Consider the following 15684-nt stretch of genomic DNA (forward strand, 5'->3'; position numbering starts at 1 on the left):
GTGTGTGTGTGTGTGTGTGTGTGTGTGTGTGTGTGTGTGTGAATGATGAGTCTCTCCTATGCCCCTCAAAGTACAAGACTGTATTATCACTTTCACATCACTGTGCTCCCCTTAATACACAACTGTTGTACTCACTTGAGACTTCCTGGCTCTACTCTTAATACCCATCAATTGGCCTGGCTCTTTTATAACTAAAACTCTGATAGCTCTTGGCAACTTAAGAAACAGGGCTTGAGTTCCCATCCACTTCTAGAAATAACAGCCAAGGGAGAAAGGAGTTGACCTCTAGGAAAAGGAGAACCTAAGCCAACGGTGACAACTAGTAGTAGTCACTTCTCATCTACCCGAAACCATACAGAAAAAGGAGGGCAGGTAATCTATTCTGAGGACTGGAAATGAACTAGAAGTAAGAGTTGTTAGTTGGGTAAGGATCTGGTCTGTCTGGTAATCCACTAGGCTCACATGATTTGTGCAGGATTGAAGGTCCTGAACCTGTGTGCAGGTTTGTGGAAATCAAGCCATGGAGATGAAATAAAGTACAAATGTAAAAAGTCATTTTGTTGGATGAGGAATATAAATGCATAAAACTTGGTTTGCTCATAAAGTATTTGGTATATTCATTTAAAATACAAATAAAGTTAGGGAACACAATCCTTACAGCCAAGGTACAGGACATCCAGTGCAGCCAATGTTGTTAGCATTCTGTTTTGCTGAAACCACAGAGCACTCTGCACATCCACATCCTTATACTAGGGCCTCCCCACTCCACCTTTGATCAGATGCATTTGTGGTCTGCAGACTTTACTTGACTGCATTGGCCATTACCTTGGTTACACATTGGGTTCCCCTCCAGAATTGAAAAAAAAATACTTGGCCCTGGGAATGAAAAAATTTTTTAAGTACACAAGGTGATTCTAACATGCAGCCAAGTGAATACCACTGTTTCACTGCAAGGTTGGTTCAGTGATTCCCAAATCCAGCTTTGCATCACCATCACCTACGTAGCCTTTTCTGAACTGCCTATGAACAGCAATCTTTAGCCAGGAAATCACAATCACCCATGACAAACATTCAAATAGGAGGAAGAACATACAATGTGAAGCTAAAACAATTTAACTGCCGTAAGAATCCTAACCCAGCTGGTATCATTCAGGAAAGTACACTTTTGGTCTCTGGACAGGTCCAGGTCACAGATTTATCCCCAATCTTCAGACCTGCTCTCCCTCTCTTCTGGGCTTCCTGATCCTGAAGGGGGAAAAACCTAAGCTTGTTCCTCAGCAGACATAAGTGTTATCTTTGGGTCTCTCCACTCCCAGCTGGGGGACAGGAACAGTTACTTTCAAGGTCAGTGAGTACATGAGCATTTTTGATTCTCACTTTTGAATCCTATTAATTTCTTAGAATTGTGTATGATTTAGACTGCAAACTGGGAAAAGGTGGTGCACATGCTTGGATGAAAGACTATGGTTCAAGGGGAGGAGAAAGAGGAAATAAGCTTTGTTTATGCCTTCTGTACATGAAAGTGCTCTGTAAAATACAGAACAAATGAGCCAGTAAGAGTCCCAATGGTGAGACTTCTACATGAGTTGCATCAGATAGCTTATCACCAGGTAGGGCATTTATGATATGCTCTTGCTTACTAAGTGGGGTGAAGAGACAGACCCAGAACTTGGGAGACTCAAATTCCAGTCTCAGATTTGCTGCTTATTGGTCACATGGCCTAAGGCACATCCTAAAATCTGTCACCTCAGCTTCCTCACCTGAGAATGACCCATATACCACTTTCTCAGGCTCTCCGCAGATCTGGGTGGTTAGACACAGCATGGCAGAACAGAGAACCTGGATTTAAGTCCTGGATTTGAATGTAGGCTGTTCTTTGTTGTTTGACCACTCTCAACTAAATGGGGCAAACACTTCTTTCAGTGTTCTAAGGATTAAAGTAAGGATTTATGTGAAAGCATAAGAGAAGTGCTGGGGATTATGATTCTATACATGAAGGTGTATAAACAAAGAATTAAGTTCTATATTAAATACAAGGCAATATTACATAGCTCTACCTATTGCATAGTTTTATAAATCATTTTTTCCAGGAATAAAGGCTCAATGGTAATAAAGGTTATCTTACCTTAGCCAGTTTCTTCATCTTTCTAAGTTTTCACATTCCAATACCTTTGAGCTTCTCAAAAAAATAAAGACCTTAGGAGTCCCACTCTGCCTCCTTCCTCTCCCTGTATTTCCCTCTTTGGTCCTCTTAAAATTAGGACTCCATTATTTCTTCTAAAGACCAGCCAAAAAGTGAGAATGACACCCAAACTGAGCCCCCTGGCTAGGCCTGAGCAGAATGAGCATAGATAATGTGGGCATGCCTCTCAGCAAGCTTTATTCTTTGACTCCTCTATCTGAGAACGGGACTGTTACAGGCATCTCACTCCAATGGAATGCAACGGAAGTTAGGGTCACTTGGAGAGCTGATGTTAGCAAATGAATACTGCCTGGCAGCATGTATGACCCCAGTGTTTTGTCACCATCAATCCTCAAGTGCTTGGCCACACAGACTGCAGAATGGAAGACTTGAGATCTCCCCAGAGCTTTACCATACCAAGGTTCATGAGGTATAGACAATTAAAAGAAACAGCTGTTTCCTACTTCTATTTTAGGAGCAGCAGATAATGCTTTTTTTTTTCTTTTAATGTTCAAATTGCCGAAGGAATGGAAAGCTTATAAATGTTCACAGGTGAGTTGCTGGTGAATTGCTACCCCAGGTAGTTTCCTTAGTCATTACTTCTTAACCCAAAATACTAGAATACAAGATTCAAAGCTCCAGAATTCCACCAAGCAGACCTATACCAATAACCTGCCTGTTGCTCAAGAAATTATGAATTTTAAAAAACAAGATTAAGTTAAAATACCTTTTCTCAAATAGGATCTTTATCACTTAGCCTTGTATGACCCATTTCTAAGCCACATTCCATTTCAAACATGATGACAGTTAAAAAACAGTCCTTGCCTTTAGGTGCTTAGCTTTCACTTTAAGTCAGCTTCTGAAATGTGTATGTTCTATGATACACTCCCAAAAACTGTTACTTTTAAGAATATGGTGGGCCTCATTTTTAGAGGAACGTAACAGCAAAGACGTGTCCAATTAGGGTGTAGTGGATTATGATCAATGTCTGGAGTAACAAATACTTGTTACTCAACAAGATGGGTTCTGTGGTGTCGCATGAGGTGCGAGTTAGAAATGAAAGCTGCACCACACTTGGCACACTCATAGGGCTTCTCCCCAGTGTGGGTTCTCTGGTGCACAGTGAGGCTTGACCTCTGCCGGAAGGCCTTGCCACATTCATTGCATGTGTAAGGTTTTTCCCCATTATGAATTCTCTGATGAATAAGCAGGTATGAGCTACACGTGAAGGCCTTCCCACACTCATTACACACATAAGGAAGATCTCCACTGTGAATCCTCTGATGCACAATAAGGCAAGACAGCTGACTGAAGGCTTTTCCACACTCACTGCAATCGTAAGGTTTCTCCGCAGTGTGAATTCTCTGGTGCACAATAAGGTGTGAAAAACAACTAAAGGCTTTTCCACACTCTTTACACTCATATGGCTTTTCACCAGTATGGCTTCGTTGATGTACAATAAGATTTGCACTCTGGGTGAAGGCTTTGCCACAATCATTACAGGCAAAGGGCTTCTCCCCAGTGTGGATCCTCTGGTGGACAATGAGGTTTGAGCTCCGAGTAAATGTTTTCCCACACTCATTACATTCATAGCATTTTTCGGTAATGTGAACTTTCTGGTGCCGAGCAAGTTGTGAGCTATAACTGAAGGCTTTCTCACATTCACTGCACTTAAAGGTTTTTTCTAAGGAGTGGATTTTTTGATGTACGGTCAGATTTGAACTCTGAGTGAAGGCTTTCCCACATTTTGAACAAACATATGGTTTCTGTCCAGTGTGGATTCGCTGATGTACAACAAGGTTTGCACTCTGAATGAAGGCTTTCCCACACTCATGACATTCGAAGGGCTTCTCCCCTGTGTGGATTCGCTGATGCACTACGAGGTTTGCACTCTGACTAAAGCCTTTCCCACATACACTACATGTAAAAGGTTTCTGTCCAGGCTGGCTTTTCTGATTTTTAACAGAGCTAGAACTAAAGCTATATCTTTCCCCAGATTTCTGACATTTCTGATCTTCCTCTACTTTGAAGCTTTCAGGTACATGACAGTCCTTTACTGTCACATGTCTGAAATCTTTCTTTTCCCTCTTAATTGTCTGCCTCTTTAACATGTTCCCTTTTTCACAGGCTTCTCCTAACTCAGGTCCTTGAGGATTAACTTTCTGGATTCTTCCTGATTTTATGAACAGTTTTTCTGCTTCATCACATATCTCAGTTTTTGGAACCAGTAACTGTGGCTTCTTGGTTTCAGCACCTGAAACAACAAACAGAAAGTACAAATGTCAGCTTATTCTGGCCTAGAAAAAGAAAAGGATCATTAAGTGATAAATGTCAGGAAGTATATGACTTCAGTGTACAAAAAATGGCTTCATCAAAGGAAAGAATTCCCTTCACGTGTCACCTCTCTCCCCCACACCCAGAGCAGAATCCACTGATTTATGGATTTTCCAGCACTTCTACTTACCTCCATTAGACATCCAACCCACTGCCTCATGCCAGGAAAGCCATCTCCAGACAGCTCTCCTGGTTGTGTGATGAATGATCTTACAATTAAGACCAGTTATGAAGGACACCAATCTCTCCCCAGGCTTGCCTCCTTACCTTGGCCACTTAGTGTGGATTTGCTTACAACCCACCAATTAATTAGGGGGATTCCGTCCCTGGAAATGAAGATCTATACAACTTAGACTTTCGTGTATGAGGAAGCTGGATATCAAAGAAAGGATAAGAATGGGTCACAGTGATGGGTAAAGAAGATGTGGTATATATATATACAATGGAATATTATGCAGCCATCAAAAGGAATGAGATCTTGCCATTTGCAACGACGTGGATGAAACTGGAGGGTGTTATGCTGAACGAAATAAGGCAATCAGAGAAAGACATGTACTGTATGACCTCACTGATATGAGGAATTCTTAATCTCAGGAAACAAAGTGAGGGTTGCTGGAGAGGGGGGTGGGGTGGGAGGGATGGGGTGGCTGGGTGATAGACACTGGGGAGGTGAGCACTGTGAATTGTGCAAGACTGTTGAATCACAGATCTGTACCTCTGAAACAAATAATGCAGCATATGTTAAGAAAGAAAAAAGCAGCAGAAGGGGAAGAATGAAAGGGGGGAAATCTGAGGGGGAAACGAACCATGAGAGACGATAGACTCTGCAAAACAAACTGAGGGTTCTAGAGGGGAGGGGGGGTGGGAGGATGGGTTAGCCTGGTGATACATATTAAGGAGGGCACGTTCTGCATGGAGCACTGGGTGTTATGCACAAACAATGGATCATGGAACACTACATCAAAAACTAATGATGTAATGTATGGTGATTAACATAACAATAAAAAAATTTTTAAAAAATAAAAAGAATGGGTCACAGAGGATGCCAAAAGGACCAGAGCAGCTGAGAGTACCTAAAACACTGAGAGGCTATGCAGCATAGAGATTAAGAACATGGATTGTGGAGCCAGACTGCTTGGTTTCAAATACCTGCTCTGCCACTTACCAGCTGCATGACTTTGGGCTAGTAACTTAGCTTCTCTGTGCCTCAGTTTCCTTATCTCCAAATTAGGGACAATAACAGTATCTAGCCCATAAAACCATGAGAAGATTAACTGAGTTACTCTATAGTAATGCCTGAAAACAGCCTTGGAGCATAGGAAGTGGCTCTGTGAGGGTCTGCAGTGACTTTGAGCTGGACAATTAGTGCTGTGGATCCATGTGTTGGGGCCCAGGAGCAAAGACGAACCTTAGGGCATAGGAGTTGTTACGGTGATAGACGGCAACTGAACAGAGTAAACAGCTGAACACTTGTGTTGAGCAAACAGCTTTGCTTTGTGTCAAGGAAAGCTGACCTTTCTAAGTCTGAGACATTGTATAGCCTGCTCCATTATGCCAATATCACAAAAACACCAAAACATCCTGAAGTTTTAAAACTCTTGACTAGTGTCTGGCTGCTCTACATTGCCTCAGAACCCTAATGGTGTCAGAAAAGGGGTCCTGCAGTCAGTAACATAATTCTTTATGTTTGTCTCCTCTCCACCCCTAGTACCCTTGACCCAAGAATGTGCACCCATGCAGCCTAGTGTTGGTAGAGTGAACCTTTCAACAGTATTTGAATTATACCAAGCTCAGGAGCACTACCCAGATAAAGGCACAGGAAACAAGGGTGAACAGCAGAGGAAGGCAAGCCTCTCAGAGGGGGAGGTATTCCTACTGGTGTCAGCTTTGAAGCAGGAAAGCTGTGAGCTGCAGGTCATGCAGCAACTGCAGAGGGGACAATCCAGCATCTACAAAACATCCGACCAGCACAGACCAGGCAACTCTCCAACCTAGGAGATGAGTGAGTGAGACAGGGATGTCGGGATACAAAGCATCATGGGGGGCAGGGAAACAGCCCATTATGGCTGCCTGGTTAAGACAACAGTTATATGACACTCCCCTCACAATCATTCAGACAAGACGGGTGATGTTGGAAAAAGGCAATGCCTGAGGGGCTGCATAGCAGAGCACTGAATGTGATAACAACAAATTCTGAAATGTTAGTCTTTTTCCAGTTATTTCATTACTACTCTTCTGTTATCTTTCTCATAGCTATTCTATTTTTCTCCCTGTAGTTTAACTGCCCTTACATCATTTTTTTCTCTTTATTTTTTTAACTGAAGTATAATTAACGTACAATCTTTTATTAGTTTCAAGTGTACAACATATTAATTCAACAATTCCATACATACATTCCATGCTTACCACCTTAAGTATAGTCACCATCTGTCTCCATATATTACTTTTTTCCCCACTATCTCTTTCCCCTACTGCCTCTTCATCTCTCCTCTCTTGGTTTTTATTTTAAAAATCAATGTGTATGAAATATTCTGATTTTTCCCTTGTAATGGTTTCATGTCTCTTCTGCTTTCCTTTTGCTCATTACTTTGTTCTCTTTTATGTTCTCTACTTTCTTTATCCCATACATCTCACCTAATTTTTCTCCCTTCTAAATCTCCCTCCTGCTTTTTTCCATCTCCTCCTTCTTTGCTTTAGCCCTGCATTACTTAAAAGGGGGGGTGGGGGGCTCCTATTCCCACTAAGCATCTCTCCAACAAAAACAAAGTCCAAGAATACTTCAGTCTATGACCTCACTTCCATCCCCTGACCTCACTCCTACCTTTTTACCATGAGATTTAGAACACTAGAAAGACATGAAAGAGAAGACTGGTGGGAATTACTGAACCAACTAGAACCAGTAACAGAAACAACTCTTTTTATTTGCATCATGCTTTCTGTCAAAATTATTACAGAAGCAGGTACAACTGTGGCCTACAAGGGTCTCCATGTAGTGGTTATTTTAACAGTTTCATCACAGGGATGAAGTAAGAGCTAGGATCTTAGCCAATGCCCAGGGTATAAGAAAAGGAAAGAAGGCTCATTCTGTGTACTCAAGCTCAAATCCCCTTGGGTTATTAATTAGCCAATAGTGTAGAACCTGTACCTCTGGCTTGTTTGAGATGGTATTTTTCCTTTTCTGGATCTTGAAGGATTACTGTAACCCAAGTAAAGTACAGAAATAAACTAAAAAGGTACTTGTAATCAACCAGAGGATAGGCAAAGTAATAACTTCTGAAATCAATACTCTTCCTTCATTTTTTTAAAAAAGAGATCTGAAATGCTATACAAGTCTGCCATCTTAGCTGGTGACTGTATTATAATATATGAAAGGTGATTTAATTTACTAAATTTGTAAGTCATTACAAATTTATTAGATTTACAAAAGTCGTGTGTTTATCAAGATTTTATATATAAGATTAGAAAGTCTGCCTACTTAGGTGTTTGAAATGTTTTACAGAATTAGATAGTATGGGCGCCTGCGTGGCTCAGTCGTTGGGCGTCTGCCTTCGGCTCAGGTCATGATCCCAGGGTCCTGGGATCAAGCCCCGCATTGGGCTCCCTGTTCAGCAGGAAGCCTGCTTCTCCCTCTTCCACTCCCCCTGCTTGTGTTCCCTCTCTTGCTGTGTCTCTGTCAAATAAATAAATAAAATCTTAAAAAAAAAAAAAATTAGATATATTAAATTTGAAACTTAATACATTTTACTATTTTTATTTGAGAATAAAAATAAGGAAATTTTTATATAAAGAAATTGATATGTAGGTGGAGCAAAATGCTTTAAAAGGTTTAAAAAATTAATCTGTAAAACCTGAGCCTTAACTAAACATGAATTAAAGAAAAAGTACAAATATTCTTATTTTTATAAAAATTTTTCTAGATGTATAAGTAAAATAAAAATAAGTTATGTTTAGGGGCACCTGGGTGGCTCAGATGGTTAAGCGTCTGCCTTCAGCTCAGGTCATGATCCCAGGGTCCTGGGATCGAGCCCCACATCAGGCTCCTGGCTCGGCGAGGAGCCTGCTTCTCCCTCTCCCTCTGCCTCTCTCCCCTGCTCATGCTTTCTCTCTCTCTCTCTGTATCTCTGTGTCTCAAATGAATAAATAAAATCTTAAAATAAAATAAAATAAAATAAAATAAAATAAATTAAAAAAATAAGTTATGTTTAAATGCTTAAAAACTTGGTTTTAAATGTATAAACTTTAATAAATCCAATAGTAATTAATACACAGGAAATTGTAGATAAAACTCTCTCAAATATTATCCACCAGTAACACATCAAAATTTCCAAAACATGTTCATGTATATTATATGATTTTAGCATCAAGATAAAACTATTCTCTTTCACCTGTGTGGGAGGTAAAAACAAAAAAAAGGGGGCAAGACTATGTCTTATTCACCTATAACACTACCCAGCACATAGAAAGCAGGCCCCCCCCAAAATCCTGTATTTACTGAATGAATACATCCCAGTTGACAGAACAGGAAATGGAGGTTGAGAGAGAAAGGACTTGTTCAAGGTCACAGAGTTATCAAAGGCAGGGCAGCAACTACACTTGCATCTTTCTCTTAATTCCTAGAGCTCATGTCATTGCTACCTGCTGCTATGCAAACAGCTGGCAGCACACAAAAGGTAAATTTTGGCTGGGAACAGGTTCTTAAGGTATGAGGCAAAGAAGGAAAAGAGTGACCATTCCTGATGGATGGGTGCCACTGCTGGAGTTAAGACAGTGAATGATTGCTAAAGCAAGGAAACAGAAAATAAGTGATAATGAACAGAATGTACCAGAGAGAATGAATAGAGAGCAGAAAAGTGGGCAACAGAAGCTGCTGACAGGGGGAATGATTAAAGAAAGAACAGACAAGAAAATGAAAGGTGATAATCCTAACATTTCCCACAATACTGGTTTAAGAAAGCAGTCAGTCTGGGCGCCTGGGTGGCTCAGTTGGTTAAGCGACTGCCTTTGGCTCAGGTCATGATCCTGGAGTCCCTGGATCGAGTCCCGCATCGGGCTCCCTGCTCGGCAGGGAGTCTGCTTCTCCCTCTGACCCTCCCCCTCTCATGCTCTCTCTCTCTCTCTCTCATTCTGTCTCTCAAATAAATAAATAAAATCTTTAAAAAAAAAAAAAAAAGAAAGCAGTCAGTCTGAGAAATGGGTTAGAGAGCAGAGTGGGTTCAAAATATTCAGATGTAGCTCTGGACCAGGCAGACTTATAGAATGTGAGTACCAGAAGGAACTTGGCAGTCATCCAGAGACTACTTCTACAACACAGGACCCATGGCTACCATATTCTTGACCCACAGTTACATGTCACTCCTCCATAGGTAAGCTTCTGCCATTGCTAGTCAGACATATCCTGAGTCCCAGCTTAGAGAAAAAACCAGGTGATAAGCCAGCCGTCTGTACATCCATGAAGACCTAGCTTTGAACATCAATATAGTTGACACATCTGCTCAAAATCCTCTGGAATCTGCACAAAGATCTATAAAAACAGAACATTTCCAGGACAGTTCCTCAAAATCACCACAAAAATTGACCCGTCTTTTACATAGCTAGCCTTAGCTAGCTTCTCTTCCAGGCTCACCAACTAATGATAAACACAAAGCACATGAAGAAGATGTGTCTCCATGTGTGAATAGATATGAAGCTTGCTAATCAGTAAATGTGATTAAAAGGTGAATTTGGAGTTCACCTGTGTTTGTCTGGTGTCTTAAGACTGTGCAAAATAAGCCATTTCCTGTGACAAATGCATATGCATCTTTTGGCATTCCTCTATCCAGCTCTCCCTGATAGTTTCAATACCTCAATACTCTATGTTTCTCAACTTAGGAGACCAGACCACCAGTCTCTGAATAGATTTTTGAGAAACCCCAATGGTCAGATTCTGAATCAGGGAGTTAAACTTTACCTAGAGAGGTCATAATCCCATGAGTCTCCAGTATTTCACTCTTGGCCAGAGTCCCTGGTAATGAGTAGCTGCCAATGGCTGAGGCAGCAGGTGCCTCCTGTGTTGCTTTCAGGATGACAGCCATATCCCAGAACATGTTTGGACTCTAGAGATAAGAAAGCACAGGTCAGTTTATGAGGCGATTGTTAGTGGGAGGTGGTATGATTAGTTTTCAAGGTGAGAACATAAGTACCTATTCATGCAGACCATAAAAGATTTTTTTTTTAAAACAACAAAAAGGGAAAATAAAGTCAGAGTCTTCTCTGATCCCCCAACATGAGTCAGATAGACAATCAAGCCTGCAACTTTCTTCTCTATCACTTTGATTTCACTTCATTGCCCACTCTGGCATCCAAAACTAGCTTGCCAGGGAGTGCATGACAAAAAGAGCGTATGAGGAGATTTTCCAGGCTAGAGTTTTCTGAGGTCTAAGGATCAGAGAAGCAAGATCATGATCTTTGGGGAACCTCAGTCTCATCTGTCTAGTGATGGTAAGGAGCAGTATTTGAAAACATTCTGGAGCACAGTACAGTGTATATCCTCACTACTCGAAGTGCAACCCATAGATCACCAACACCTGGGAGCTTGTGAGAAGTACAGAATCTTAACCCAGACCTTTTGAATCAGAATCTGCATTTTAACAAGACCTCCTAGTGATTAAAATTTGAGATACTAGGGCGCCTGGGTGGCTCAGTTGGTTAAGCGACTGCCTTCAGCTCAGGTCATGATCCTGGAGTCCCGGGATCGAGTCCCACATCGGGCTCCCTGCTCAGCAGGGGGTCTGCTTCTCCCTCTGACCCTCTTCCCTCTCGTGCTCTCTGTCTCTCATTCTCGCTCTCAAATAAATAAATAAAATCTTTAAAAAAAAAAAAATTTGAGATACTAAATCATTTTAAAATTTGAGAAGCACAGGTTAGAGCTATCAGATCCTGACTGGAGTCACCTGAAGGGTTTTTAAAAAACACAGATGTCTGGGTCCCACCCCAAGATTCTCATTTAATTGGAACCAAGTATGGCATGAGCATCACAATTTTATAAAAAGCTCCCCAATTAATTCTGTGTAGCAAGGTTTGAGAACCACTAGTTTACAGAAAGCACTAAACGTCCCCTCAATCAGAAGAGACTGTTTCTATTATATTCCAAAGGCCTAAAGGCTAGAGCCCTAGATAGAAAATAATACTCCAGGCGTGGAAGCAGAGGGACATAGTCGCCCCTGAAACCACTTGAGGTCTTCAGGTCTCTCCTCCCACTTTCTTCCCAGACCATTATTTACCTTTTCCTCCTGTTCTGATATATCAAGGCCTGTCTGAGGACCTTCCCCAGGAGCCCAGACTTTGGTGTTCTCAGAGTGCACTTGTTGGCTGGATGCCTGACCTAGGAAGTTTTCTTCCTCTTCCTCCTCCTTTTTCACTGTCACTGAGCCCCAGGGGGCTAAGGCCATGGCCTCTCTCAGTTGTGCAGTCATCTTCTTTGCTCAGGACAGGAACTCTTACAGCTGGGGGCTGCCCAGCAGAGGTCAAGCCCCATCTAATCTTTAAGTTTCAAAAGCTTCTTCTTGAGTTTCTTCCCAGGGCCAAGACTGTCTACTGAAAAACCAGAAAACATTGTTAGCATCAAGCAGAGGTTTGCCTGGATGCCATTAAGCCCACTGGCCAATTTCACCAATGCCTAGGCAGCAGCCACTATAGCAAGAGTCTGCTCTACTCCTCCCTCATAGGATGGAGAGGGTTCAACTGCAAACATGTAATTTATTCCCATAATAATCACATTACAAACAGCTTCATAGTGTTTATTTTTTTCCTGATTATAGAGTTAATGTATTTTTACTGTAAAACTTGAAAAATACAGAAAATGACTAAGAAATATCAGCCCTACTCCACCTCCAAAGAGCTATAGCACCGAATCTAAGATATTTCTTTTAAGGGAAAACCTTCAACCACACTGACAATTATGACTTATTAAACTTTTTGTTTTTTAACTATGGGGATATATATTTTTACAATTATCACCATTTTTTTTTTAAGAAGGAATATTACAACACAAAGAGGTTTTTTTTATCGCCAGATACACAATAGCATAAAGTAAAGAATCTCAAGAAAAAGACTGAGAGTCTAGACACCATCTAGGGGTGGTCATCTCTAGGTGATGTATTTATTTACAGGTAGTTTTGAGCTTCTTTTTGTTTATTTTTTCCATTTCTTCTAAATGCCTTGTATTCGTCTTAAGATAAAAAAAAGATGTTTTATGTTGCCATTCTTCATGCTTATCATTTTTAGTAGCTATACATACAAAAACTTATAGTATTAATTCTCCTAATCTGTCATTCTCATCCAAAAAGGATCAACACAGAAATATGTATAAGTAAATATATGTCCTACACACACACACACAGTAATTATCAGTCATCAGTGTTTTCTCTGCATTTCCATACAGATAATGTACACCTTTACATATATTGCTTATTTTCCCAAAAGAGATTAGATTACACTCGTGCATTTTTCAGCATTTAAACTCAATTTCTATATTTCTCACACTATTCCATAGTCTTGAATAAATCTTTCAACATAAGTACATACAGAGCTACCTCATTCTGGCATTATAACTTAACCAACCCTATCTATGAGCCATTGCTTTAGTTTTGTTTTAGTTTTGTTTCCAGTTTATATTCTTAACAATGTTAAAATTTTTTCTGTGCAAATAGTTTTTTCTTCTGCTGAATTATTCCTTCAGAATAGAGGGATTACTGGTTTAAGGATTTCATGGTTGAGATACAGTGCCAAATTGCTTTCTAAAAGGATCACACCAAATCACACCACCACCAACTTAACACCACCCTTTTTATCATAGCCAAGCCAGCGGATCTTTGTTGTTTTTGTTGTTTAATTTGTGAGTAAAACGATCTTACTAGTTTAGTTTATTATGAAGAAATTAAGATTTTTCTATTCCCCTTCAGATGTTTTATTGGGGGAAAGAGTGCTAAATTCTATTAAGTCCCCTTTTGCTATTATTGAAGTAATCACATGCTTTCTCCTATGTCAACTTACTGTGAATTTACCGTACACACTGAATTTCTTAAATAACAATAGCACTTTCACTCCTGCAACAATTCTCAATCCTGGAGGATTATTCTTTCCATGATTAGCTGAATTCTACCATGTACGAAGGCCCTTAACACTCGTCTCACCTGTGTATAGGCAAGACTGCCTACACTTCGAGCCTTCTTACCGTACTGCTGACAAAACTCACATCGCCTCCACCCCAGACAGCACCGAGTTCCCTATCAGGGGCTTCCCTTTCAGTGTCCTTTCCCTATTTCCAAATGTGGCAACCCACCTCCTCCCCCTTCATACCTCAAACAGCCCTATTCCCGGGGTGAGCCTGGCCCCTGGTGTTGTCCGTCTCCAAGGTCCCCCAGGCCAGACCCCCGGTAGGCGGCAGCCGTGTTTCTGAAGTGGTGGGACGCGGAGCCGCCCTAGGGACAGACAAACCTGGACCTCCGAGGGGAGGTCGCGGCAGTCCGCCCCTGGAATGGCCCCTCCCGCACCCGCAACGTCCGTGCCCACCACCGCCAACTCCACTGACCGTGTTCATAGAAGACGCCGGCCGGAGGTCACGGGCTCTATGCCGAAAGGCCGGCAGAATCCGACGTCCTGCGCCTGCCGGCGCGAGAACAATGAGCGGACAGGAAGTGCCTCGAGACGGACTTCCGGCTTCCCAAGTCGCCAGGCCGGCCTCTCTGGGAACCTCGGAGGTGCTGTCTTCTCGATGGGTGTCCAATATCGCTGCGGACCAGGGATGGGAGCAAAAGTGTTTAGGAGGGTGCAGGTGTACTGTGGCCCTGAGCTTCAGGGAAGGGTACATCCCCTGACTTGGTAGTAGTTACGCGAGGCGCATACGCAGGAGCCTGAAGCCAGAAAGCATTTGTCTGTAGAAAGCCCTGACAATTTTGCCTCAAACGTTTTATTTTGAAAATACAAACGGTACAGAAAAGGTGAAAGAATGGTACCATGAATACCTGTATCCTACATCTGGACTCAACACTTGACTACGTTTTCCTTCTCTCTATATATATACTGAAAAATATTTTTTTGAAAGTTGTAAACATCAAACCACTTCATTCCAAACTCTTCAAAATGCATCCTTTAATAATAATATTCTCCAAACATTATAATACCATTACATAATGGTAAGAAAACTAACAATTTCCTAATATCATCTAATATCCAGTCATATTCAAATCTCCCCAGCTACCCTAAAATATGTATTTTCATCATTTTGTTTTCAAATCGGTTTCACACTGCATTTGGTTATGGCTTTTTTAGGGTCTTGTTTTACCTTTTACTTTGAATTTAACAATTCACAGGAAGTTGGAAAAATACCCTTCTCCCAGTTTCCCTCAACAGGTACAATTTACATAATTATCATTTAATATAAAAATCAGGAAGTTGACACTGGTACAATGTTTGTGTAGACTTCTACCTCATTTTATCACATGTATTTGTGTAACCACTACCACAATCAAGATACGTAACTGTTCCAACATCACAAAGACCTTCCTAAGTGCTACCCCTCTCTCTCCCTCCTGCCCCCTCCCACCATCCCCAACCTCTGGCAACCACTAATCTTTCATCTCTATATAGTTTTGTCATTTTAGAATATTATATAAGTAGAATCATACAGAATACCACCTTTTGAGATTGTATTTTCACTCAGCGTAATTTTCTTGAAATTCACTTGTCACTGCAGGAATAGGTCATTCCATTTTATTGGAGAGTAGTAAGTATTCATGGTATAAATAGAATACTGTTTTGGCCACTTGTTGAAGCTATTTTGGGTTACTTACAGATTTTGACTATTACAAGTAAAACTGCTATGAACAGTCATGTACATATGTTTGTCTGAATTAAGTTTTCATTTCTCTGGGGGTAAACGTTCAGGAGTACAAATACCAGGTCATATCGTAAGCGCCTGTTTGGTTTTGTAAGAAACTGCCAAACTATTTTCCAGAGTGGCTGTATCATTTAACATTCCCAGCAACAGACAAGACCCAGTTTCTCTGCATCCTTGCCGAGATTTAATAACACTGTTTTTCTTTTTTTAAGCTATTCTGACACGTGTGCATTTTTTTTTTTAACTTGTATTTCTCTACTGGCTAATGATGGTGAATATCTTTTCATTTATT

General features: G+C 41.0%; 1 protein-coding gene across 2 annotated transcripts; it reads right to left on the bottom strand.

Moving 5' to 3' along the window:
- Positions 1–1363: 1363 nt before the first annotated feature.
- ZNF35 (zinc finger protein 35) lies at positions 1364–15547 on the bottom strand. 2 transcript variants are annotated; one of them, XM_034991027.1, is made up of 4 exons: positions 14085–15547; positions 11776–12085; positions 10464–10608; positions 1364–4436 (listed from the first exon to the last, which is right to left on the bottom strand). In XM_034991027.1, exons 2-4 carry the CDS (start codon positions 11965–11967, stop codon positions 3190–3192), a joined length of 1584 nt encoding a protein of 527 aa, XP_034846918.1. In that variant the 5' UTR covers positions 11968–12085; positions 14085–15547; the 3' UTR covers positions 1364–3189. The 2 variants fall into 2 exon arrangements, with proteins under 2 accessions (XP_034846918.1, XP_034846909.1); XM_034991018.1 differs by having other exon boundaries at positions 11776–12088.
- Between the last annotated feature and the right edge of the window lie 137 nt (positions 15548–15684).

Source organism: Mirounga leonina, unplaced genomic scaffold (assembly GCF_011800145.1).
Source record: "Mirounga leonina isolate KUSES-001 unplaced genomic scaffold, KU_Mleo_1.0 Mir_115, whole genome shotgun sequence".
NCBI classification, from domain to species: Eukaryota; Metazoa; Chordata; class Mammalia; order Carnivora; family Phocidae; genus Mirounga; species Mirounga leonina.